The 27625-nt window shown below is 34.9% G+C and overlaps 1 protein-coding gene across 4 annotated transcripts in view; it reads left to right on the forward strand.

The window, feature by feature from the left end:
- SIPA1L2 (signal induced proliferation associated 1 like 2) overlaps positions 1–27625 on the forward strand; it is a 124533-nt gene that overhangs the window by 43331 nt on the left and 53577 nt on the right. For all 4 annotated transcript variants that reach the window (XM_068185071.1, XM_068185069.1, XM_068185070.1 and 1 more), the window contains exons 3-7: positions 8890–10596; positions 16782–16915; positions 18291–18479; positions 23279–23453; positions 27162–27265. In XM_068185071.1, the coding sequence (XP_068041172.1) occupies positions 9132–10596; positions 16782–16915; positions 18291–18479; positions 23279–23453; positions 27162–27265 (2067 nt within the window). In that variant the 5' untranslated portion in view covers positions 8890–9131. The remainder of the gene's footprint in view (positions 1–8889; positions 10597–16781; positions 16916–18290; positions 18480–23278; positions 23454–27161; positions 27266–27625) is intronic.

Below are 27625 nucleotides of genomic sequence, written 5' to 3' on the forward strand. Positions count from 1 at the left end.
AGTATCTCCTTTTGCAGTATTAAACTCCTTATTGAACGTCAGTGCAACTTCTGAACCTGCTTCCAAATTTCTACCTGAGAATGTGAAACAACAGTCAAAATGTTAGCACATCTCTACTTTCCTATCAATCTTTAATTAAAACCCATTTCTTCAGATAGCTAAAGAGGTGCCAACCCCAGTATTCCTACTTTTTTCAGAATAATCAAAAGCAATTGTATTCACTATGTGGGAACAGCCTGACATACTTATCCCAAAAACTGTAAAAAAAGAATAAATTGGAAAATACAGTGCTATTGCATTGTCAGAAATTTATTTGAGCATATTTTTCAGTTAGAAATCGGTCTTCATTCATGAAGTTTTAAATTTTGAAGGTTGATAATTCAGATAATGATGTTATTCAATTACTTCTAATTTTTCAATCCCATCATTCCATCTATAGCAATTTGTTATATGTTATAAGGACAAAAAATCTTACAGTGTGACTTTTTTATGAAATGGACAGTTTTTATTATTAAGTTGCTTGTTGTGGGTTTTTTTCCTCTTGTTTTCTCTGTGCCTGTTCTTAAGCAGAGTGCATTCCAACTGGAATTTCAATTCTGTGCACTGAGCTAGAATTTAAAAAAAATAATTTCTGATGTGACTAATTGTAGGAAAAGGTAGAATATATTCTTTGTTTTAAAATAACACTGTGCTTTTCTAAATCGCTGAGTTGCTTTTTGTTTCTGCCAGTATTCTATAAGAACTGCATAAAAGACAGTGTTTATAGTACTTGTAAATGTTTCTTAATGACTCGAAGGTAAAAAGTTTGTTTTGAAATTAAGCACATGTATGTTTCTTTCTCAACATACAATATGAATATGCTCCTTTCTGTATTCTGTTCTGCTAATCGATTTATGGGTGCTGTATTTCTGTTTTGATGTTGTTATCCAGGTGCACATGCAATAGCTTGTCCTTTTCTTTGTCTTTGAATAATGCGAACAAGCTGCACGAGTCCTGTCTTTATCTTTCTAAGCTTTGCCTCTGACAGTGACTTGGTCCACTTGTTTACCACATGGGTTATCATAGTGTTTGGCATCCCGTACAGTGGGCAAAGGAATAGTCCCTGCCTTGTGGATTATGCAATTTAAATGAGAATGCATACATTCATGCAGGAAGGGCCAATTCAACAATCTTCTGACGGTTTGACTTTTGACAATTTCTGAGCCTGTAGATAGTTCTGTTTCTACTGAGGTTTCAGATGTTGTCCAACTTACTTGAGAAGACCACTTTTTTTGTTATTGTTGTTTTTGCCTGACTGGAACTTGCTTCAATGCAGTATTTCTGTATTATAACTGAAAATGAGTCATCCCTACCCTTTCAGAATAGTTCATGCTTTGTCTGATGTGAACTCCCTTACTGAATTGGATCTACTGGCTGAGGAAAAGTACACTTAGTGCAAATAGATTTTGCTTCCTTCTTTCTAAGTTCTTGAATTAAACTGAATGTATAAAGTATTATGCAAAATTCATTTGTATTTATCTGCTGACTGATATTTTTTTCTATGAATCTTTTTTATGACATACCTATATCATTATGTATTGAAGATTCTTCATTTTCAAAGATGAAACTAGAATTAAAATTTTGCTTTGCTAGTATTGTAAGGATGAATCTATTTATGAGGAACTTGTAATTACTGTGAAATGTTGGAGGAACAGGCATAAGTATCTCTAAATTCTTTAAAGTAGGGAAGTGTCTTAGTACATCAGACTGGGTGATTCTATGTAAATTACATTGTGGATGTCTTTTTAGCCTTCCTGTAGCAATCAGATTATTTAATGCACAATAAGTTGGGTTCTTTTTTGTGGTTCCTGCCCTGTGACATCTCGGCTCTTGAATGGAAAGAATGAAAGGAAACAAAGAGTTTGGAATATGTGTGATTTAAAAAAAAAATTTCACTGATACCATAATTTGGCTGACAGGTCAAATAACTTTTATTTGCAGCTATTAAAGACTGTCAAATATTTGTATCTGTTAATATTAATAATAATAATCTATGAGGAGTTTGATGCATGTCCCCTCCCCCTGGAATAATAGGTGGTCAATTACATATATATAAAACATTTATGTATATCTTTTCAACCTTTTTCTGGAACAATTCTTTGGTCTAAGACTTCCTGTTAAAATGTTTCCTTTTTACTTCCTTGATTATTTTATGTTGTAGGCTTTACTGCATTTTAAGTTTCATAATTTCAGTTAAAAATAACTGAACTGAATTGGAAGAATGCAAATGAAATATTCTCAGTGTGGTTGTCAGTGGCAGTTTTGCTATTGTTTAAACTCTGCTACTTTACATGGTTCAACCTGAATAAGATACAGCTTCAGTTCCAGTTTTGTAGTTGAGCTCTGCATAAGAACTGTAAGAACAGGAGGATATCCAGTTGGTTCTGGAAATCAAGTTAGCCTTAATGCATCTCTGTCAAATCTTGCATTAGTGGAACAACAGAGTATTTGTATTAATAGTCTAAGAAAATGCAGTGCTGAAACAGTCACAAATTTATCTAAATATAGTTTTCAATAACAGGAGGTGATTTCTAACAGAAGGTTTAAATAAATGACAGTAAGGCTATGGTCAGTGACAGCTCTGTATAAAACAGTGATGTTCACTGAGACATAACTTAGGTTGCTTGATGAAAAACTTAAGCAGTATTTTTTAGCTAAACAAAACATTAATTGAGATAAAATATGTAGGACCACATATTCAGGAAAAGTTATAGAAAAGAGGCTAAAGGGAAGCTGCTGGAACTTTGTGATACATATTCTTTGGTATAATGAGTTACACTGAAGAAAGTGTGTCTTTTGTAATGGCCTTTTTTGTTTTTTTTTCACGGAAAGGATGCAGTATATTTAAAAATAACCAAACTGATGCATAGTATTGAGTTTTGTATTTAGCACTTGGAAGGTGAGATTTATTAAAATATTTTCTCTGGAAATGCCAAGAAGACAGGTGGGGAATGTTGACCATAGGATGAACAAGTCTAGCATTTTAAAGGGTTTATTTGCCATTACATCTTACACAATTATTTCTGTAGAAGGTCATGAGATTTTTCTCAGCCTGTTGGTGAAGGAGAACAGTTATGGCTAGAGAGGTCTCTTCCTTAAAAGTAAAATACCTTTCATTGGACAGCACCAAACAGATGTGGAATTCAAAGTTCTATTTGCATCTCTCAGTATTTATGTTCATCTGCTGTTTTCTTTGTTGGAGAAGGGAACTATGTTTGAAGAACAGATTAAGTTTTTTTATTTTTATTTCTTTTTTACCCACAATCTTGTACCAGTCGAGAACTAGCGCAGTTCCACTGTTTTGCTGAGAAAAGTGATGGTCTTACACCAACACTGAGAATCATGTAGGCTGTTGTCACTCTTACCTATAGCTCCTTCCCTCCCTCCCACTCCCCATGATTGTTTGTGGATTCATTTCTGTAGCTATGTTATTTCAACAATGGGTTTTTTTCAGTTTCTACTCTGAAATTTCACTCACAGAGACTATAAGTGTAAAGAAATACAGCATAACTAGGGAAGTGTGCAACAAATATTCACTACAGAGCAGCTCATCTGTTTTTCCATTTGTCAAATGAGGATCTTCCCATCGTTCTTCTGCCTCTTTTCTATGTCTGCATATTAATCAAGTGTCTGAAATATGCATAGCTGAAGTAAGCATTTATACTGTAGTAGTTATAGCTTTAGTTGTAAATTTGATGTACAATAATTTGAACCATTTTTTTCATGAACTCTGCTCATAATTTGTTCATTGTATTATTTCCAATCCATTTTCCACAGCTGCAATCTGAATAAGTGGCTCAATTATAGTTTAGTGTTATTCTTTAATATTCACTGAGCCCTATGGAAAGCTTTGAAAGAAATATTATATTTAAAGACAATTATGCTTAAGTATCATTTTTCTAAAGACATTTACATGGGAAAAAAGGCAAAAACATGAAGAACTAATTTTTCTTTTTCATACTACTCTCTGTAGTAATGTCTCCTGTGTGACATCATAATCAACTGTCATGTGATATGATATCACAGTTTAGTGTGATCAGAATTCTCTGAATTGAACACACAAATAACATTGCTTGAAAACCAGACAGAGCTGTCGCTTTGCTTCTGAAAATTGGGTAGTTCTTTAGGAACTATTAAGACTATCAAGAAATCATTAAGAAATAGATGCTGTTAACAGATATATTAAAATCCAAGATTTATATCTTAAATCTTAGGTATTTATAAATCTTATATATTTATATCTTAGATATCTATATCTAAGATATAAATCTAAGAACACTTGCTAACATAGTCTGTTTTTAAAAAAGACAAGTTTGAACTTGAATTAAAAAATCTTCCTTCTACTATTTTGTAACTTTTCAAAAATTACTTATTTTTTTCACCGATGATCTTAGTTTTTTGACAGATCCTTATGACAGATCTTGTGGCAGATTTTTTCAGTGAGTTATCTCTTCTAGAACCTGTGAAAATACAGGCAGCTTAGAAACCATGTTCATTTGTTCCTCGCACTCTTAATTTTCATTGCACTTGAAAGCATGTGCAGAATTTTCTTGCAATCTTCAGATTCCCATGCAGTGGCCATTGTTTAGCTGCTGCTCTGCTGTACTGGCCAAATACATAACACTACTGCACCACTATATATTTCTTTGAAGACTGGAAACTAACTGGAGGAAGACACAGAAAATGCTGTGTAGAACTAATTGAATGCAAATTAAATGTCGGGTCTTCAGCTTTTGGCATATTATTACTGCCTGTACTCCTGTTTTATCAAATTGCACTTTGCATTTTTTTTAAGATTAGTAGAGCTTGAGAGTCATGGTGTATAGAATTGTCATCTTGATAAATAGTAGAGATTAATGCTTTCATCCAAATTATGGATTCTTTTTTAGGATGATAACATTACATAATAACAGGGGCAGATTTCCAAAGTCTTGATCAACAAAATGATCACAAAAAGACTTCTTAAATAATTCATTTCAATCTATCAAGGCTGACATGAGGCAGTGTTACCAAACAACCTCCTTTTGACAGGATAGTCCAATAGCACAGTTCTCATTCTTTGCTCTGCTACTGGCACAGGAACATTTGTGGGCATCTATCCAGGTCCCCAGGAAACTTGGAATCATTCCATGTTAAAGAACTGTAACTGTAGCTAATAAACCAGCTGCTGTATTGAGCTGAGAAGGAAGTCTTTGTAGCTGTGTGGAAGGAACTTAAGTTATTTGCATAACATCCAGCAGTCTTAGTGGGAAGGGTTGGCAGGAGCACAACAGCAGGGTAGGCATCCAGCTTTTCTTTTTTGACCTTATCTGTCACTGATTCCATTCTTCAATGCTAGGGTGAGATGAAAAGAGAGGGAAGTGAAAAACTTGACCAAAAGAGCTGTACAGGTCTGAAGAGAAGAGTACTCATGATCACATTGACATCGTTCTTTGTGGAAGTAATAGTTTATTAAATTCAGCAACAACAAAAAAATAGGTTTACAATAAATAGCATCAACATCATTGCAATATTTGCAAGCTGGTAAATTCTTACTGTGGAGAGAGAAAATCCTTAACAACAGGTAACATGAAACTATAGTGCTGTCCATCAGCATAACTCAACTGTCAGCCAGTACACGCTGCTGTACTGAGTTACAGGAATTTACAGAAAGGGTCAGTCATGTTAAAAACAGGCAGACATTTTTTTCAATTAGGCGAATTTCAGATTAAGAAAGAAAATTAACAATATATCTTAAATATGTTGCATCACTTCTTCAAACATTACTATTTCCCATAAAATACCAATCTGTATTTCCAAACAGGCATTTCTTTAGTCTTCTGTCACACACACTGTAAAGAAAATTAATTCTCTATTAAAATACTGTCTTTTGCAATGTACCTCTGGTAAAATACTCAGGCTATACTTCATCAAGTACTTAAGCTACCACCACCACCAGAGGAAAAAAAAAAAAAGTCTTGCTTTCCTGTGACCTATCTGTTGCTCTTTCTGCCTCCCACCACCTCATCTCCAGTTTCAGTTCAGCCTTCATTATGCTTCTGGTCCAATTCACTACTTTTGCACAAATGCTTATGGTAGAAAAAAGGTTAACACAAGAGAAAAAAAAAAAAACCTGAATTTTTGCAAGATAGCATTTTCATACCTTTTATGTATTTTTTCCTATTTTTTAGAGATTTATTTTTTATTTTAAAATATATAAACAAATTACTTCTTTGAATGGTTTTTATGTAGGAAAGGGCAGGAAGGCTAGAAGATGTAATTCACCATAATTTCAAAGAAAATTGAATTAACCTTTAATAAGAAGTTAAATATCGTTCTCAGTATGTGAAATTAAACTTACTCTGTGTTCTCACTCTTCTGTATTCTGACAGAAACAGAAAAGATGATTCTGGAATAGTTTAGTTTAACTTCAGAGTTTTTATTTAGCAAAGGTTTCTTCCACTTCTGTGATGGTATAAAGAACAGTCTAAGAAATAATTAAAAAGCTGTCAGCTGTTCATGTTAATTTTCAAGGAACCTTCTTCTATTTTAACTTTGCAGAATTACTTGTGCTCCAAAAATGTTAAGCATATTGACATATCTGAGAGCAGTCCTGCAAATAACTCTTTGGATTATTGGTGAAGGAGAAGCTGGACATGACCCACCAGTGTGTGCTTGCAGCTCAGAAAGCCAAACGTGTCCTGGGCTGCATCCAAAGCAGCGTGGGCAGCAGGGGAGGGAGGGGATTCTGTCCCTCTGCGCTGCTCTGGTGAGACCCCACCTGGAACCCCGCGTCTGGCTCTGGGGTACCCAGTACAGGAAGGACATGGGGACCTGTTGGAGTGAGTCCAGAGGAGGCCATGAAGATGATCAGTGGAGTGGAACATCTCTTGTGAGGAAAGGCTGTGAGGGAGGTGGGGTTGTTCAGCCTGGAGAAGAGATGGCTCCAAGGAATCCTAATGCTGGCCTTCCAGTACCTAAAATGGGTCTACAAGAGAGCTGGAAAGGGACTTCTACAGGGCATGTAGTGGCTGAATGAGTATTGTCTTAAACTGAAAGAGATCAGATATTAGGAAGAAATTCTTCATTATGAGAGTGGTGAGGCACTGCAACAGGTTGTCCTGGATGGGATCCCCCATCCCTGGAAATGTTCAAGGCCAGGTTGGATAGGGCTCTGAGCAACCTGGTCTAGTGGAAAGTGTCCCTGTACATGCCAGGGGAGTTGGGACTAGATGATCTTTAAGTTCCCTTGCAACCCAAACCATTCTATCATTCTTTGACCAATATTTTAGTTTTTGTATAGTATTTTCATAAGTCAGTTTTTAAAAATCCTACTTGCCACTTTTCAAGTGCTATTTCTCTGAATATGCCACTTGTTTAAATAATCTTTTGGATTTCTGTAAGGAACCCATTTACTTGTCTTCATTGGCCAGCAAGGAATTTCTATGGAGTGAAAGTAAACTGCAGAGATACATTGTTATTGAAATTGTCAGCAATTTTTACTACTGGTCACATAGAAACCATAACCATTATGAGAGTGCTGAAGTCTAACTTGGGTTTGTTACCTCATTACTGCAAAAGTGTTCTAAAGTTTGCTATATCAAACAATTTCAGTTGATTTCTGACAACCAGAAAAAATAAGGTGTCACATTTTAATTTATATTATTCCCTTGTCCCTCATCTAGTCCTTCCTCTTCCTCCTCCAAGGAATTTTTATCACATTAAATATTGGAGAAAAAACACTCATTTTCTGAACTCCTCTTACTATCTCATCTCATAATTGAAATCAAGGGAGAACTCATATTCCAAGCTAATTTAACCTGACTTCTTTTTAGTCACTGGTAAATGCATGTTTGTTTTTTTTTTTTTTTTTTTTTTTTTTTTTTTTTTTTATTTGCAGCATCTGAAAAGATTGTTATGTTGGCATTTTTGTTCAAGGAATAAAATCTGAAGAAGTACACAGCATTCTGTCTTGTCTCTTGTTTTAATCTGCTTTTATGCAATGGATTAATGGATGGACTCTGCCTGGAAATGAATCTTCACAGCATGAGTCATGGTCATTCTTAAGGCTATTGAAGAGTATTTTTATATCCTAACAGTTCCAATTTTGTAATCAAATTGAGACTTATCAATAGAGCTACTATCTTTTCTTATTTACAGAAGAAAACAGACATGTTCTTTATCACAATAACTGAGGTAACAGTCTGGGTTTCCAAACAGAGGAATATAATACAACAGAAACAACTGTAACTGTTTTACACAGCTAAATAATAGTTTGCACTCCAAAGAGAGGAACATAAGTAAACCTCCCTTTGGGAAGAGAGAAGGGAAAGGAAATGAAATACATTAATTCACTGAATTAATCATAGTGAAACAATTACTTATCTTCAAATGTTCTTTTAAATAGGGCAAAACACATCTCTCTTCATAAGGTCCTATCTGCTTCATATATTTTACTTACATTTTCTGCCCCAACACTGTGCATTAACCATTTTCAAGAAAGCTTAGAAAAAAGTGTCCTAGATCTTATGCAAACAAACCCCAGTGATTTGACGGAGAGTAGGCAGCTGAGTTGCTGTCAGCATTGCAGGGAATGCAGAGACAATTGTCTGTTGCTATTCTGCTTGTGCATGTACTAGGGAGCCCATGAGAGATGTAGGTTCAAGCTGCTCACATCCTATGGAATCACGTGAAAAACTGGAATTATTACATTTGCTGGGTTTTAAGGAGTCCAAGGGTAGAAAATGATAGAAAGCAAGTCACTTTAGATCCATCCAGTTTCACGGGCTGTTATGTATTTACAAGCAACAGTGAAAACTTACTGAATATAAACATTTTAACACTCTTTTTTTTTTTTTCCCTTATGAACAGATTTAAGAAATTTGTCTGAATTAATACTGAACTGAATGCATCTGAACTGAAGGAAATGTTTTGAGATTGCTCTCCTGATAGAAATTGTACAAAAATGGTACACTGAGGTCCCTGCCTGCACCTGTGGGAAGACTGTAACAGTATTTTTATATCACAGTTTATTGGCCCATAAAAGACGATGTAATAACAAATGTAACAGTAAATTTATGCAATAGTAGTGGATCCCCTCCCACTGACTGGACATGAGTGATCAAAGGTCTTTGCAAGAAGATAAGCACAAGGTTGGCAGAACTTCATCCAAGTTCAGGGAGTCTTCAAGAAGCATGCAATCTGACGATTATTTCGCTAGAAAACTTAAAGCCTTGAATGGTAGCATGGGTCCTCCTGTTTCTTCAAATGCCTCTAGCAAAGCTGAAAATAATCAAACAAATGGTACACCAGCCGTGCCTAAAATGGGTGTTCGAGCAAGGGTATCTGAATGGCCTCCTAAAAAGGATTGCTCTAAGGAGCTGAGTAAAGCTGCTTGGGAAAACAGACCTCCAGCCAGTTATGAAGGTGTTGGCTCAGTACTTCCAAATGGACAAAATGACCAAAGTGATGAACAGCAAGAAGAGCTAGAACTGGAATTTACAGAGGGAAAATATTCAATTGGAGATCTTTTTGTTCATTCACCTCAAAGGGGTCTTCATCCCATAAGGCAAAGAAGCAACAGTGATGTGACAATAAGTGATATTGATGCTGAGGATGTGTTAGACCAAAATGCTGTTAACCCAAATACTGGAGCAGCTCTTCACAGAGAATATGGCAGTACTTCTTCAATTGATAGACAAGGCTTGTCTGGAGAAAATTTTTTTGCAATGCTGAGAGGATACAGAGTGGAAAATTTTGAACATAAAACCCTTGCTCCTTTTGGATTTTCTGAGTTTTTCCACTGTGATCCTACGGTTTCTCCGAGTCTACATGCTGCTGCACAGATTTCCAGGGGAGAATTTGTCAGGATTTCTGGGTTGGATTACATGGATAGTGCCCTACTTATTGGTCGAGACAGGGAGAAGTCTTTCAAGAGGAGACTTAAATCAGAAGCAGTAGAAACATCTCTGTTTAGAAAATTGCGAACAGTTAAAAGTGAGCACGAAACTTTTAAGTTTTCATCAGACCTGGATGATAGACTTGACAGAAATGTTCGTTCTTGGAACTGTCAGAAATGTTTTGCACATTATGATGTTCAGAGCGTTTTGTTTAACATAAATGAAGCAATGGCTACCAGATTAAATGTAGGAAAAAGAAAAAATATTACCACTGGGGCCTCAGCTGCATCACAAACTCAGATGCCAGCAGGCCAGACTGGAAACTGTGAATCTCCTTTGGGAAGCAAAGAGGACCTCAATTCAAAAGAGAATTTAGATGCTGATGAGGGCGATGGGAAAAGCAATGATTTAGTATTGAGTTGCCCTTACTTCAGGAATGAAACTGGTGGGGAAGGAGATAGACGGATTGCACTTTCTAGGGCAAATTCAGCATCTTTTTCTTCAGGTGAAAGTTGTTCTTTTGAGTCCTCTCTGAGTTCCCATTGCACAAATGCTGGTGTTTCAGTTCTGGAAGTACCAAGAGAAAACCAGTCCATTCACAGAGAGAAAGTGAAGCGTTACATCATAGAACACATTGATCTTGGAGCATATTATTACCGCAAGTTCTTCTATGGAAAAGGTAAATTTTTCTAACGCAACTGTTCTTATGTATCCATGCATTAGATTTAAATTGTTTAGTAAAGATTATAATTTGTTTTCCTTCTTCTCCATAGAGAGACCTAAATATTCCAGAGAATCCTGAAACTCTTTATTGAAATTAAGCCTGTTATTTTTGCTCTCTCAGGGCAAAGCAGTGGGTTGTGTATGGTTATGCAGTAACTGTGTGAGCTCATTAAGTGATTTAATGAAAGGTCATAAAAAATAGCATGTAAGTTAACCTCTCCAACCCAAACTTTCTTGATCAGCAGGAGGAAAAGAGGTCATTTATATCCAGTAAATGCACTGGAAATACTGATACTCAGAGCAGAAATAATTATTTCCTAAAAGGTGACTCCAAAAGAGAAAGTTTTATTATTGAGGCTTCTGACTCTCTTCTAGATTCAACTGTCCTCAAGTGTGTCTGGAGGCCTTTCATATTGTATGCACATGTACATGCTCCTTAAATAGAGAGCTTCTGATGTTATTTATGTTTTCAGCTTAAAGAAAGATGTCTTATACCTTTCTCCTAGCCTTATACCCCTTTCTTTTAGGATGTGTTCAGTCTGCAAACTGCCAGGATACTCTTGTCAGCATAGTAATTATTATAGTAATCATTATTTAGATAAACTGTTTCCACTTTGTAATCAACTTTGATAGTCTGCATTCAGTACTGGCTTGTGCAATGTGGATGAAATCCCTGATTTTGTGGAAGAACTCCAAAATACCTGTCTCTGTCCTTTATGTATTATGAATTACAGTTAGTTCTTCTTGATTTTATTTAAAGGAAAGTCTGCTTCTGTTTTTAAAAAACTGTTTCAGCCCTATTCTTCTTGTTCTTCTTGAAATCATACTTCCTCTGCCTTCTAACTATATGTGAACATCAGGAAATAAGCACGGTACTGTTACTCCTTCCTCCTGTAACTCTTCAAAAGGGACTCAAAAGAAGATCCAGTACAGTGCTGGTCACAATACAATAGAAACTCAGAGCATATTAGCTGTAAAAAAAAAAAAAAAAAACAAAAAAAAAAAAACACTTAAAAGGCAAGGAAGAGAAGAATCTGGATCTGTGATGGAAGAGGAAGAAAAAGACCCACAGCTAAGCAAGGAATGGGCAGTAAATTCACAGGTTCAAAATAGATTCCAAGCTAGACAGGTTGTAAATTATATAAAAAGTGTTGAGGGAGTCAGAGTGCAAGACAATGAAGTGAAACTTTTGACAAAAGGGTGGCACATTTTTTGAGAGGCAGAGAGAAGAAAAGATTGGCATTCCCAAAAATGAAACGAAGACTGTCAGTAGACAAAGGTGGTGGCAGGATGGGCAGGGGGAAGGGGGAGACAAGAATTAAGCCAGATGAAAGAGGACTTGTTTGTGAAGTGCTTTTATCTTGGATGAGTTACAAGTGCTGAAGTGCGGAACACTTCTGTGAAAAAAAATCTTGTCAGAGAAATTAGAAAATGCAGATGCATACTCAAATCCACTTTAAATACTACATTATGAGCAAACCTAATGACCTTTCTGGAAAATTGGTGTCAATGTAATTAGTTTTTATTAACTTCTGTTCTGAAACAATGTCAGAATTTCTCAGAGTTTTGTCCCACATAGTATAACACCCGGAAACTTGAATTGTTACTAATTGTTCTCTAGGTAGAGTTCTTCAGAAGTAAATATGGTATGATTCATTTAATATCCAGTAATGAATTGTTACCTTCTCACCTTAACAATGATATGAAAGCTGTGGCCTGTTCTGCATTATCTTTTTATAGAGCTGTAACAGAGGCTAAATGAGAGAAATCTGTATTGAATGGCTTTTATGATGCAGCAAGTCAGGGTGAACAAGCTGATGAAACTAAAATCTTAATTTTTAATACCTACTATATTAAGGGATCAAGCATGTAAGGAATTGCCACATTAATTCCGATTGAATACAGTTCTCACCTAAGCAAAACTTACGGTGGATAGAGGAAATAATCCAGACATTTTGTATTGGGCACCAAGATGTCTTGCTGCTGGCCTGAACTTCCATACTGAAAAGAAAAATTGACAATTATGTTCATACTGGGTCTACGTGATGCTCTTCCATGACAGTGAGCTCTCCTAGCTAATTTTTAGATTCAGTTGTGCAGCAAAATCATTGTGGTAGGATGAAACAACAATTGAGCAAACAATAGTTACTTTTACATACTAATGCTGATTTCTGTTGCCTTTAGGAAAATATATATGAAAAAGAAATAGCTTTCTGAACATTTCATTTTGTTCACAGTTTTATAATTGGCACTTGTCAGCATACCAGTTTTATTTCTGTTTTAAGATGCATGGAAGAAACACCCTGGCATGTGTAGCACTAATTATTCCATTCCCTTTCAAGAAATGTGAGATTTGGGATTCAGTGTTTTCTGAAATGAGTTGTAGTTTTATATTGCATATTTATAAGCTTTGTAACTATTGTAAAATCAAATCCATTGCAACTGATATAAAATATGTTATATTTATTGAATATATCTTCTCAATTTTTGGTTGAGAATTGTAAAAGCTAGAATATATTATCTCATTGTTTTGATTATCATTGATTTGTCCATTTCCCCTTGTGCAATTATCCTCCTAATTCCTCAAGACTTGTTTATTATTACCATGCTTTTTATTTGAGGGATGCTTGCAACCATTTAATGTTACTGACACTATCTGCTGATATGGGATTGAAAAAATGTCCTAAAAGAAATGTACTGGCTTATCAAGGTATTGGTATTAACTCAGATTTGTACAATTAAGACATTTGTTAGGAGAACAATTGACCACTATTCCTCAAAGTGAAAAAGTAAAAAATGACAAAAATTTTAGCATCTCTCTAGATCTCAGCTAGAAAATAGCACTTATTTTCTTCTTTTCTCCCCAGCTGATTCTTTTAAACCAACGTAAACACATTTAAATGAGCTTAATGAGTTTGTACTTTTTGAAATTAAAAAAAAAGAAGATGCCTTGAATTAAAAATGTTTTCCCCAAATCCCAGAATATCAGTAGCTGTGCTATTCAATTTACTTCAGCTTCCTTACTTTTTTCTAGTTTATCTATTTTATTTTTATTGCATATAAATAGTGTGTTTGGGTTTGTGTCTTTCATGTTGTACAAGAAATTAGTAGGTATCTTCACACACTTGTATTTTTCTGCTCAGTAATACTGCAGCCAAGAAATCTAGTAACTGTTTAATACTTTTCTAGTTTTCTTTTCTAGGTTTACATCAAAATGGAAAGCTCTAGACTTCTAACTGAGGAGTTTACCTTATGTCAAAGCCTGCATTATGCAGCTGTGGGGAGCTTTTATGTTATTGGAAGTGTTTGACCTCTGAACTTCTCTCTTAATCTCTCCCTCTCTCTGTCTTCTCTGTGAAGTCCTATTCCATTTGAAAAAAATTTTCCATTTAGACTCAAAGTTCTAATTTAACTCCAGAAAGTCCATAAGGTACATTATTTATCCATTCAGGTAGAATTCTCGGACTTGGAAAGGAATGTAGTTGGAGAGCATGAGCAGATAATTTAATACTTGTGCCTCTTATATTCCAGGTGTTCCTTCCAAAAAAGTTGCAATGTGCTGATGCTTATTTTCCTTCCACTAGGAGATGGATTGGAACCACCTACCTACTTCATAGATAGATTTTTGAAAGACTACTGGAAACTTAATTTAAACTTGATTTAAGAAATAAGACTGTCTTTTATGTAGAGATGATTTCATTCTTTTGCATTAATTCTGAGAGTATGGATAACTTCTTAGTGAAAGACATTTTGTAAAAAAATTATTTACATATTTCTATAAATACATTACTTAAAGTATCAAACTAGCTCAAAAATGCTAGCAAATGTTTTTTTAATCCAGGCAATCTTTAAGGAGAAATTAGTCAATTAATTGTTATTTAAAATATGGGATAAATTGGATAAATATAACATAAATTGGATTGAAAGACATTTCTGCAGGCCATCCAGTCTAATTCCCTCTTTTAAAGTTCCCTTTAAGTGTAGGTTCTGAATAGTTTGCTCAAAACCTGTTTCCCTTTAGCTGTGGCTTTAGGTTTTCTACAGTATATAAAGATGGAGATTTCTCTTGGAAATCTGTTTGTGTTGGATTCCCCCCACTCAGAGGCTGCATGTTGTGATGGTTGCATCTTGTTCTTTAACTTTGTACCTTCGAGAAGAGTCTGTTTCTCCTTTCTCTACAACTTCCCAGCAGCTCGTGGGATCCAGCAGTTATTTCCCCTGTTATTTCCCCTGTTAATCTGCTCTTCTTCAGCTGTACAAACCCATTTATTTTAGCCTTTCCTCATCTGTTACATTCTCCAGCCCTCTAATTGTCTTCATAGTTGTCTGTTGGCTTTGTACCACTCTGTCCAAAACTGGACACTGTTTCTTATGTGCCCTCAAAAGTGCCAAACAGAAAGGCATAATGTTCTCCTGAGCTGCTGCAAGGCTCTTGCCCAGAGTGCGGTTGCCTCCATCACTGCTGGGAGGTCCTGCTGGCTGCTGGGCAGCCTGTGCTCACAGGGTCCCCAGCCCTCTTCCACAGAGAGGATCTTGAGGCAATGGATTCCCGGCCTGTTGTATGAGCTTGTTCTGTTCTATGTGCATTTCTGTGTTGGTCTTCATAAGGATTTTTCAGTCCGTTTTCTCAGATTGTCAAAATGAGAGTTTGTTTTAAAGTGTCAGGTTGAAATCTTCAAGTGGTTTAAGAGTTGCTTCACATGCAGCTCAGCTGTCACAGCTCAGCAGTAGCTGCCTCCAGGGGAAGAGGAGAGTGGGAAGTGAAGCACAGACACCCTACAGCTGTGGGACTCTACTTGTGTGGCTTTGCCCTTGCCTGCTTTTATTAAAACTGCAAGGATTATGCATTTCCATGTCTGCCCTGTGCACATATTCCTGATTTGTTAAAAGCTTGCTGGTTATTCTCCTTCATTGGTTGCACTCATCTACAGTCCTAACCTCCAATACATGAACTATTATTTTAGAGCTTGGTCAGGGACAACAACTTGTTGAGGATGAACTCCATTCCATCATTCAGATAATGTATTCAGCAATATCAATTAAACAATAACACCTCCACCAGGAAATTCTGATAAATATTTTATTAACTGGCCACTAATTGCAATTTGTATTACTGATCACAGTCCTTTAAGGTCAATTGTCCAGCTCTTTTCCATCCACCTTGTAATTTGCGTGTCCAAACCATGTCTTTTCAGTTTAGCTACACAGATATACTATGGGAGACTTTGTGAAGAGCATTGCTAAAGCCCAAGTGGGTGACATTCATTGCTCCTTCCTCATCCATAAAGCCAGTCACATCACTGCAGAAAACAATTGGATTGGTCATGCATGATTTGCATTTTTTAAATCTATGCAGGCTGTTTCCAAGTATCTTCTTGTCCTTCATGTGCCTGGAAATGTCTTCCATGAGAATTTGTTCCTTAATCTCCCTGGGAACTAAAATTTATCGTGGCTGTTCTATGGCTTCCCAGACCCTCTTGACCTTTTTTAGAGGTGACTGTAACTACTCACTGTGACCTTTCAAAGGTGGTGAGGTGAAGCCTCAACACAGGTCCTGATTGGTCACATGGATTTTAGTGTGTCTGGTCTCCTTAAATGGTCTCTAATGTGATCTTTCTCTTCAGCTCCTAGTGCTTTACTCTCCCAGACTGGACCAGTTGCCTCAAGGATTAATTTAATTATTCATCAAACACTGAAGAGTTACTAGACTCAGTTTTCCCTTGTTGAGACTGAGTTGCTGCTTGGAATGTAAAGTTATAAATAAGAATAAATCTTATTTGTTGAAGACTCTTAGCTTTTATTCAAGATTCTATGTAGATACAGTTTCTCCAAACTAGTTTCCTACAGCATGAAGCAAAAAATATTAATTTTGTAGTAAAAAAGGGGAAAAAATTAATAGTAGCAGCAATTGCAGTAATTTATGTGATATGAGTGACCATTTTGCTCATCAAAATTACCATTTGTGATTTATTTACTTATTGTACAGTTCAGATGATCACCAGCTGGTGTATTCACAGACCTCATAGTTCAATTAAAAAAAATCTCTTTTTCTTGCTGCAGAATTTTTTTTTGAGATTTGGTGAAAATTTTCTAGGAGATTCAACCTTTACTCTTATCTCTTAATTCATTCCTGTGCAAAAGAGCATCAGAACTACTTTGGGATAGATGAAAATCTTGGACCTGTAGCAGTCAGCATCCGGAGGGAAAAGGTTGAAGATGCTAAGGAGAAAGAAGGATCTCAGTTCAACTATCGTGTAGTTTTCAGGACAAGTGAGGTAATGTTCATTCCATATTTCTGCAAAGCAATGGAAAAGTTTACTTAGAGCTTAGGATACTAGTTGTTTGTCTGGGGTTACATTGCTAACTTTGAAAGTAAATCTCTTAATGGGAAAGGATGTTTCCTGTACCATTAGTAAATGTAGTTGCTCCTGAATAAAGTTTTCCTTTTCTGTACCACATAAAATTTTTGTGGTTTTGAGTGAGCACCTAAAAGGAGGTAAGTTGGCTGAAGAGAACTGCAAGGTGCAAGCAAGGGAACAGATGTTAACACAACTAAAGATAAGTGTGGATCAGGTTGCTTGATGTTATGTTTCTAAGTATAGAAATGAAAGATTAAGAAATGTAGGGCTAAAGGGAGCTGTAAAATAGAAAAACTAGTATAATGACTTTTTTTACTTTTTAATTTTATTTCAAAATACTTTCTTAGAAGCTTTTTTGTGACATGTTTCTATGTACTTCTATATGGATGATTTGCAGAAGGAGTATTAATATATTTATAAAGTAATGGTCTTATTTGAAATAAGAATTTGCTTGTGGATATTGTGTGTGAAGTCTCATAATTTCTATTTCAAGCAATTTAACATCTCTTTCTAAACAATTTCTTTATCACATCAACAACCTTAGATTTGTATGAAAACACAATGTTATTATTGCAGCAAACAACTGTAAATTTTTGGAATCCTTAGGACTATTGATTTTTATTTTGACTGGGATACAGAGAAGTGTTAGCTAGACCTCCTGATATCACTGGGCTTTTGTGCTTTTGCAAACAGATGTAAAAACAGATATAGATGTAGATATAATTTTTGTTTTCAGTTTAGGTTTTTTTAATATCCAAAAATGTGGTGTCCATGTATGTATGTGTGGAAAGGTGATCCAAGTGACCCAGTTCTGAGAAATTAATCTCTTTTTGTCAAATGCAATGAAGATAAAGCAGCATAGATTAAATAATAGGTGAATGGGTTAGGTAAATTTGTGATTCACTGTAAGTTTATCTCACGTGTCCAACCTCACATTTGACTACTGTTTGCCAGGGTAGTATGGCAAAATTAACTGGTTTTAGTTTACTGGTGTCTTTAATACTTTCCCCTCCCCCAGAAAAGGAATATTCTTAGTAATTGTAATAAATTGTTAACATGCTTCATGAATTTCTTTAGGCAAAAAATATATTTGTCACTTAGACATTGAAAGCTTGTCTGCTTTTTAAAAGTTATTTACTATTTTTTTTACTGGATAAAAAAATAAATAAAAATGAGGGTGTTTTTCTTTCCATTTCTTTTTTCCATGCTTTTGCTAAAACCTGAAGTTTTTATCTCTAGGGTTTAGAGTATTAGAGCTAAAAATGTTTTGTGTGTTTTACCTTTACTACAGCTTACTACACTTAGAGGAGCAATTTTAGAAGATGCTATACCATCCACTGCTCGTCATGGCACAGCAAGAGGTCTGCCTCTCAAAGAGGTGCTGGAGTATGTAATACCAGAGCTGAGCATCCAGTGCCTGAGACAGGCTTCCAGCTCACCCAAAGTTCCTGAGCAGCTGCTTAAACTGGATGAACAAGGGGTATGTTGCAAGAAGGCACATGGCCTTCTTTTTAAAGACTATTCCTTAGATAAATGGAACAAAAAAAAAATTAAACATTTTGCAGACAGTGCTAATTAACATCGATCTGCAATGCAAACCATTCCGTTTCTTGGTTTTAGAGGAAACCTGCCTATTTTTCACTGATAAAATGAGGTTTGCTTTTCTAAACAGATAGTTCTTAAAATACATTTCAGCTGAAGGAAATAAATATTGGTCTATGAAGATTGTCCTTCAATAGCTGAGTGAAAGATTATGAAGTTTTAACATCAGTAAGAAGGGATTTTCACAATCTGTATTTGCACTTAAATATATACAAATGTTGAATGCAAATGAAAATACATCTAACACTATTAGTATTGTGTGTTGTATCTTAAGTCTCTGCATCTAAAATTTATGGTTATTTTTTACAATACCTTTTTATGATGTGTTTGTATTTTATGAATTTGCTGTATTCTTACTAGAATAAAATACTTCTGTATTCATAGAACTGAAATTGTGATTGAGACTACTGAATTAACTGCATGGCAATAAAATATTCAAATGGGTTAAATTTTGAGAGAAAATGGTGAGGTCTATTAGGTTCAATAAAAGTGAATCTGCTTCATTCAAAGCTAGTAGTTAAATTTATGGTTTTTGTGAAGGACACACTTATGATGGTTTTTAAATCATGGCTTTAAAAAAAATGTTCATTTAAATTGAAGATTTTACTTTCTAGGTGAAAGTAAGTATCTATCTGTTGAAGTCCAATCCTATGATTGAACTAGTTGAATGTGATGGTGCTATAGTTATTTTTTTATTGCTGACTCAGTTTTGAATGTAGTAATTACATCTAATGTTGGTGGTATCTACCAGAATTCCTTGTGCCTGTAACAATTGCTTAAAACAAAGCACATGGAGTCAGAGGAACAGAATTGGCTTTTTTTTTTTGGATGGATTGTTAAGCTGTCTTTTACATGTTAATTTTGGTACTTTTGTTCACATTAGTGTTTGAGGATGGTGTTAATTTTGCTGAATGTTGTTGTTTTCTTCTGTGTTTGTCAGTTTTTCTGGTAAAAACAATGCAGGGAAATCAGAGGCACTGAATTCTGGACCCAAAAGCTCCTGATATGCTCTTGCTTTCTGTTGTTTTAGCTTCAGAGTGAGTTTAGGTTAATCTAGTAAAAATATTCACTCTCGGAGGGGCATTATCTTCAAGGCGGTATTGAGTATGACTGTGTTTGATCTGATCTGAATATTTCTCAAACTCACTAACAGTATTTCCAAAAACTGGAAATTGAGATTGTCTATTGAAATGACCAGAGTGATTCTTTGATCATCATCTCCTCATTTTGAGAAAGAGCAGTATATAGCACTTTCTTTTATTTGGTGCAACTAGTTCTGAAATTCAGTCCTATTAGTAAATGGGCTGTCACCTGACAAAATGTAATATTAGTGTATCTTATGTACCACTTACTACAAGATGATTACTTGTACATAGACAGAAAGAATTGTGCAAAGAACTGGCATGAGATCCATTTTTGGTTTTAATCCTCTTACGTACTTCATGCATTCAGTTTATTAATCAAGTAAATACAAAAAGAGTTATGCTTGGCAAGGGAAGATGATGACTGTTGCAAATATAATGAATTTAAAAAGATGAATTATGATCTGGAACATTAGTACTGTCACCAGAGTGATATATATTTTGTCTAATGGAGTATTAAATGTTTACATATTTCCATAGCCAACTGAAGACTTTGATGTTTAGATTTCATTCTCTACCTATTTGATAATTTTTCTGTGAAATCTAATATGGATTATGAAGGAAACATGTGGCTAGATTTTATCTCTAAAAATGACAGTAGAAACTAGATATAAATTGGATGGTTGATCTAATTTTAATATGTTAAGAAATTGCCTTTTCCCAGTTATTCTGCCATATGATGGTCATCATTAAATTCAGCTGTATATATGCAAGAAAAGTCATCGTTTTATCTGGTACTATTGGTTTTTTTTAAACTTTCCCCATATTCCCCCTAGTTTCCCTTTCTAATTTCTGCTAATGGTTATTTATTGTATATACTTTTTGGTTCCCCTCACATTGCTCTAAGAATGCTCACTTCTCTCTGAGCTATAGGATAAAGTTTAATAAAGACCAAAGAAATTAAGATTGGCTGCAGTGACATTTAGTGGCTATTGTGTGTCTATTCTCTTGATGTTCCTTGACAGTAAAGAATCTAAAATCTTCACATGATGAAAATCAACAAGTTGCTGTTACATGATAAATAATCTGTGCAAAAATTTGACAGGATGCCAAAATTCAGTAGTGAGTGATTCTGACAAGAACACAATCATATTGAGTCAGGAAGGACTGCTATGCACCTTCAATACATATCACATACCCAAGTAGCTAAATGGGTTTAGCAGGTTTTTTGTGATGTCATGTTATTAAATTGTTCTCAGTGTAAAATATAAGTAAATATAAATTTTATTAATTGGAAATAATGAAATTGGAACCATGTCTACAATTATTTACTTAAAAAACTTGGATTAAGCATGTGGTACCATTTCAAAACTGGCAAACTTTATCAATTTTAAATATTCTGATAGTTCTTCATGCCAGTTAAATGCATGACACAAGAAGATCCTGCCAAAGCTTGTTGAGTTATTTCTCTTTTAGGCACTGACATTCTAAATGTACATTGATCTCTGCTTCTGCACAGCCACCATGATCTTGGCTGAGAGTTTTTTTTACTCAGATCTTCTAATTTCATAGTTGTGAAGGGTTCTAGCACAGGGGCAGGAGGTTCAGATTACTGCAAATGAGTTTGCAGCTTGTTTAGCAATAGTGGTTTTTTATAGTATTGACTTTGTTCAGAATTGTATAGTGCATGATGGTCCACAGAATCAAATCCCAGGATTAGTTAATATCGTGGACTGGTGAGTCTCAGATCCTCATTTTCAACGTCTCTTAGCTCAATGCTTAAACTGTGAGATGTTGGATTGTTCTTTAAGATAGGTGTGTACTTCACTCCTATTTGGAATATTATTGATATTCATAAACAAATGCAGGAATGACTGGCATCTGCAGAATGAAAAAGTGTGACTAGGCCAAATATTTTGCCCAAATACCTCTTTACTCTTAGTCCTTGTCCCTATTTTTGGTGGCTTTATTTAGCATTTAACTTCTGTCCTTGTCAATTCTAGTGTGAAGTCAAGGAAATCAACTTAAATCCCCTGTGGTTTAACTTAAACTATTGGACACAGGGCTGGTATAGAGGTGACAGTGTGGTCACCATCTTTTAAAGTCTCTGCTGGAATGTGTCAAGTAACAGCACTGCTTCCTGATATCTAATGTTTGCTTGGCCGGTTATTTTGCAGTTTCCTTCATGAATTGTTCATGCTAGCTTTCTGCTGAATAAAATAGTCACCAGTGTGCAATCTGGAACCTTTGGTTAAATACCTAACTCTCTTTAAAATGGGGATCAAGGAAGCACTCTGGATGGGGATAGCACCTAATGCCAGTCAAAAGGAAATGACAGGAGCGAACCAGTAGCTCCAGGCTTCATGGGTCTGACTCGGGCAGCTCCTTCAGTGCATCCATTACCCAGAATCCCCTTTTATCTCAGATGGTCATCCATCCCATTCCACATCAAACTTACAGCATCTGGCTCTTCTGTGTTCTAGGCTGGCCAGGTGAAACCTTATTCTTTATTCCTGTCCTTACTAAGCCTGTGCTTCGCTCCTACCTGCTCTCTGGTCAAGGGCATTCTGCCAGAGCAGGTTCCACAAGGGCTCTCTACTACACAAAGCCTTTTTCTCCTTACGACTAAGGGGAAACAGGCTGTTGTTATCACCTTTGCTCTAATAGAAACACGTCCGGCCTTTGCATATCTTGCATTTTGGACACTAATCCTGAAGTTTGATTAAGAGAGGTCTGCTGCTGGAGAGTTGATTTGAGTCATGAATGTAGATAAGTGTCTGAAGGGAATCAGGTGTGACTGATGGTCTCTGTCAGTTTGCGAAGCTCTGGAAGGTGTTGGTTAAGAATAATAGGACTAATCCATCCATGTGGAGGTTTCCTCTTTGTCAGCTTAAGTGGATAAAAACTAAGAGGAAAATGGTCTGCTCAAGAAGTAATGATCTCTATTTATACCTAACATTTTATAGTTTTTGTAATTTAGTTTTGAATAGATGTGATTTATTTGTGCAATGTTCCATACTGAGAATCGGTTTAGGAAAACTATTTGACTGCACTCTCATTTCTTGTTTTAAGTATACTTTTAAAAATGGCAAATAGTTTTTAACAGTGTGTGATTTTATGGGGAAGGCAAAAGATTACATATAATAGAAATGACTGTTCTGAGGGCCTGTTTTAAGTGAACTACAGTGAATTTTAAAGGGTAAAAATGAGGGATGATAAACTCACCTTTTTCTAAAGCTGAGAAAAAACCCAATATACAAATATTGCCAATTAAATTTTTCATACTGTAGCATGAAGTAGAGTGTGCTTTTATAGATAACAAAGTGAAAAGTCTTTGTACTTTTATCTGTGCTTGAACAGTGCCAATCCAGTTTTCTTTCAAGAGTTGGAGGGTGTCTTTTTTGGATTTTTTCTTTTTTGTTTTCATCCTGTGGCGACTTAATTTCCCAAATCAGAACACTTATTTTTTTCATTTTCAGATGCCTTCTATCAGGGGTTATAACAGTGTTATATTTTAATTGTTAATATTTATTCTAGTATTGACTTTCCTTTGCTTCTGTAAATTGTCCTTTTTAAATTTAATTTTTAATTTCAGCTGAGTTTTCAACATAAGATTGGTATCCTTTACTGCAAAGCAGGCCAAAGCACAGAAGAAGAAATGTATAACAACGAGATGGCAGGACCAGCTTTTGAAGAGTTCCTTGATCTACTGGGCCAGAGAGTACGCCTAAAAGGATTCAGTAAATATAGGGCGCAGCTAGATAATAAAAGTAAGTTATGTTTCAAGCTGTGGGTGAAAGGGTAATTATCCAGCTGATCATCTGTAAATTGTGTTGTCTTTTCATGCTCTTGACTTTGGGTTTTGAATAGTAAGATTATATGGTAAATGAAGAAGATGAAGCATATGGTAAGAGCATGCATCAAAGGTTTTCTGAAAGATCATTTACTTTTTCTGTGGCATTAGTAGAACTGTAAATCAAACCAATTTATTTCATTTGTTTTCATTTAGGTAAAATCATACTGCATGAGTAATATTTCCCCAGTCAGGTACACTTTAACATCTTATTTTTTCAAAGGCAATAAAAACATATGTATTTCAAAATATGGAGCACTTTCCCTTATTTCAGCTAAACATATATGCTTACTTTTACCCAACACACACAAGCAGTCAAGTTTCCTGGTTTCTCACACATGCACAGTAAGCGTGTCATCATTTCTCAGCTGATAATTTTTAATCTACCTCAGTGCTATGTTAGTGCTGCCATTTCCCCAGGTCTTTCCAGTTCCCTAAGTGCAGTAGTATAAAAATGTAATTGTTCAAATTGGTTGGATTTTATAGCAAAATAGGAACTGAAGTATTGCTGTTAAAAAAGTCAGTATGTTAAGACACTTCTTTATTAGTACTGTTTTTACTGCCCTTAAATTTAACTTAAATTAATTCTTAGTTTAATGATGTTTTAGCAGGATTTTGACAGCTGATCATATGAGCTGTGATCTAAGGATATCTAGTTATTCATATACTTAATTTTAACATAGTGTCAACCGATTATAAGTACAACATTTATTTCCAATAACGTTATCGCCTTTTTGCTTAAATCCATGCTTGTTTCCATTTTATAACTCGAGCTTTTTAGAGACTATTGCATCCCATTTCAGTACAGAATAATAACAAATCATTTTTCAAATTAATTTGTAGAAATACTTATTAGCATGCTGTGGATGTCAGACTTCTGGAATTAATTGATAAATAGGGATGAAAAATTGTAAGGAGTAAGGGATGTTTGGGTTTTTTTTTTTCCCCAATCAGAGCTTGACTTAATGTCACCTAGTAAGTTGTACATACGAAAATAAATGCTAGTCTGTCAGCAAATTCAGTTTCTGTATTTGCTGTGCTTCCATATGAACTTACATTGCTGGTCAGCATTGTGTATGCATCAGTCAGTGATGTGATTTTAATGTTTTGCAAAGTTTGTGAACCATTAACTGTATTGTCCTGTCATAGTGTGTCCTCATAGTTTGCAAGAGGCAAAATGGAATTAAGAATTCAAAAGGATACAGTATTATATTAAATGTAAAGTACTGGCTTAAGTATCACATTTTTGTTATACTTAACAACCAAGAAGTATTACTGTGTGTCATATTTAGACTTAGATTATACATTGTTCTGACTGCCTGCAGGTTCAGAGGAGTGTAATAATGTAGTATCTTGGAGCTATATTTTTGGTAGACACAGTGTTTCAGTAATAAATCTTGCTTAATTCTTGTAGGAGTAAAATTTATTAAATTTTTATATTCTCAAATGCTTAACTAGCTGTGAGGTTTTTCTTTAAAAAGTCCTCTTTTTAGAATTTGTTTATTTTAAAAAGTGGTTTATTTAATATTTGGATAATTGGTTGGTCCATTTCTTATGTAACAGAGAAAGTAAAATGTTGTGATGGGTTACCCTGTCTGGCAAATAAGGTCTCACCTCGTGTGTGCTCACCCACCCTCCAGTTTGTGAGTTGAGATTAAGAGAGTTCAATGAGTGAAGGGAAGAAAGGAAAAAAAGCACCCCAAAAAAAACCTCCCAAACAAACAAAAACTCCAAAACAAACAACAACAACAAAAAAACCCAATCAACAATGAAAGCCACCACTACATCAATCAGACAGCACTACAGCTGATGCAAAGGCAATCACTCGCCACCTGCCATTAGCTGACCGATGCTCAGCCATTCTCTGAGCAACAGCTACCATGAAAAACTCTCCCTGCTCCAGTTTTCCTGCAGAACATAACTTTATAGGGCATGGGATATGTTTTTGGTCCATTTGATCAGCTGTCTCCTCCCATGCCCTTGGCCAGCCCAGCACACTTCCCGGGATAGGGGACAGTGTGGGGGCAGAGCAGCGCTGATGCTGTGCGGACACTGTTGAGCAACTGCTGAATCATCGGTGTGTTACCAGCACTGCTTTGATCACACAGACAACACACAGCACCATGTGGGCTGCTATGAAGAATTATAGCTGCATCCAAGCCAGACCCAGTGCAAATGTTCAGAACATATGGAATATATTAACTAAATTCTCTTCTGCCCTTCTTTAGTGCAGTTTTAGTGGCATGCAGTTCCAAACCCCGAGATAAAGAAAAAAGGGAATTAAATGAAACTTTACCAGTTCAATACTATATAATTTGTTTAGTATATGTTTGAAAATATATCATTCTATTGGAAATGAGATAAAATGTTTTATTGTTGGAACATATTTTCTCTATCTCTTCAATACTGTCTTTCTAAAATGCCACTGAAAGGTTTAATGGAATTAGAGTTTCAGCTAAGATTTTGAAATAGAAGAGTGCAGTAAAGTTTCCTTCTTTTAGCAACATTTAAGTAACAAACTTCAGTTGAAATTATGCTTTTTATTTCTTATGCAACTGTAATTTGTGTTTAATACATGAAGTTAATTTAATTATCATACAGACATAACTGATACAACCAGCACACACACACATGAATGCGCTCCTAATTGTGTACACACAAATATTGTTTAGATTTAGGGCTGCAGATAAAGAAGTGTGTGTTTATATACTTTTATATACTTTTAACTGTAGAACTAATATGGCTAATCGATTTCTTTTTGTAATATAGTTACTCTTAAAAACAGATCAAAACTCCAAAACCTTAAACAGTGTGTTAAAGAGTGTATTGGAGAATATTTATTGCTGTAGATAACATAAAATTATGTTAAAAATAAGTGAATGTGGAAAAAGAGAAGAAAAATTGGCAGTTGTCTTGACTCAGTAGGGTGTTCAATAGAGTTAAACCTTAAACTTTTTAAAAGTTCATTTTACTTACTTAAATAGTCTGTACAAATTGAAGAATAGTAATAAAAAGGATTAACTTATGACTACAGTGTAAAACTCATTTACTGTAAACATCACAAAATGCTAACTATTAATAAACTTTCTAAATAAAAGAAAATGTTAATATAATGTATTAAATTTATATAAAATTTTTTCAAATATATGTATTTTACACATTTTATGTTTTAAAAATGTCTGTTCTGCAACATGTGTTTTAATGTTAGGTTTGAAATAGCCAGTTCACTTTTGGTAAAGTATGAGTTTATTGAATTGTCCTTATTAATGTTTAAATAATGAAAATACATGTTATACAAAACTACACTCAAGTAGCTAAGTGTTTTGTTTTTTATCGTGATATGCCAACATATTTAAAATTAGTTTATTTAGGTCTCAGAGACAGCAAACTCTTTGGGTTTTTTTCTGTAGGACCCCTCTATAATATAAAAATATTATAATTTTTATAAAATTCATAATATAAAATAAAGACTAGATTTTTAGCTGATGGAAACTGGTTTTATTCAATTGTAAAAAATATGTAAGTTGTTTAAATAGACTGAAATCAGAGCATGCAGAGTGGTGTCCTAAAAAGTAGTATGAATGTTGTAATTTACTGACCTTCTTGTGATTAAATTAATTTTCAGCTGATTCAACAGGAACTCATTCCCTCTATACTACCTATAAAGATTATGAATTAATGTTTCATGTATCAACAATGCTTCCATACATGCCCAGTAACAGGCAACAGGTATGTCTTCTTAGCTTTTAATTGTAATTTTACATGATAAATGTTTGACATTGAGTGTTGGGGTTTTTTAATATTATTGGTTAAAAATGGAATTGTTTTAAAAGAAGTTTGATGCAATTATATTTATTTTCTTGAAATATTGTAAGACATTAGAAATCTTGTAAGATTTTTATTCTATATCATTCAGGAACTTATCCCATGTACCCTATTTCATTATATTATTAAAAGGCAATATTGCCTCTGGTGAATATGTTGTTTTCAGCTTGGACTGAATTCACATCTTATGTATGTTTTAAACATTGAATGGAATGAATCTTAAAACTAGTCTTATGGTTAAAATATGCATGTAATAAGATTTTT

The sequence above is a fragment of the Anomalospiza imberbis genome, chromosome 3 (genome assembly GCF_031753505.1).
Source record: "Anomalospiza imberbis isolate Cuckoo-Finch-1a 21T00152 chromosome 3, ASM3175350v1, whole genome shotgun sequence".
Classification (NCBI taxonomy): Eukaryota; Metazoa; Chordata; class Aves; order Passeriformes; family Viduidae; genus Anomalospiza; species Anomalospiza imberbis.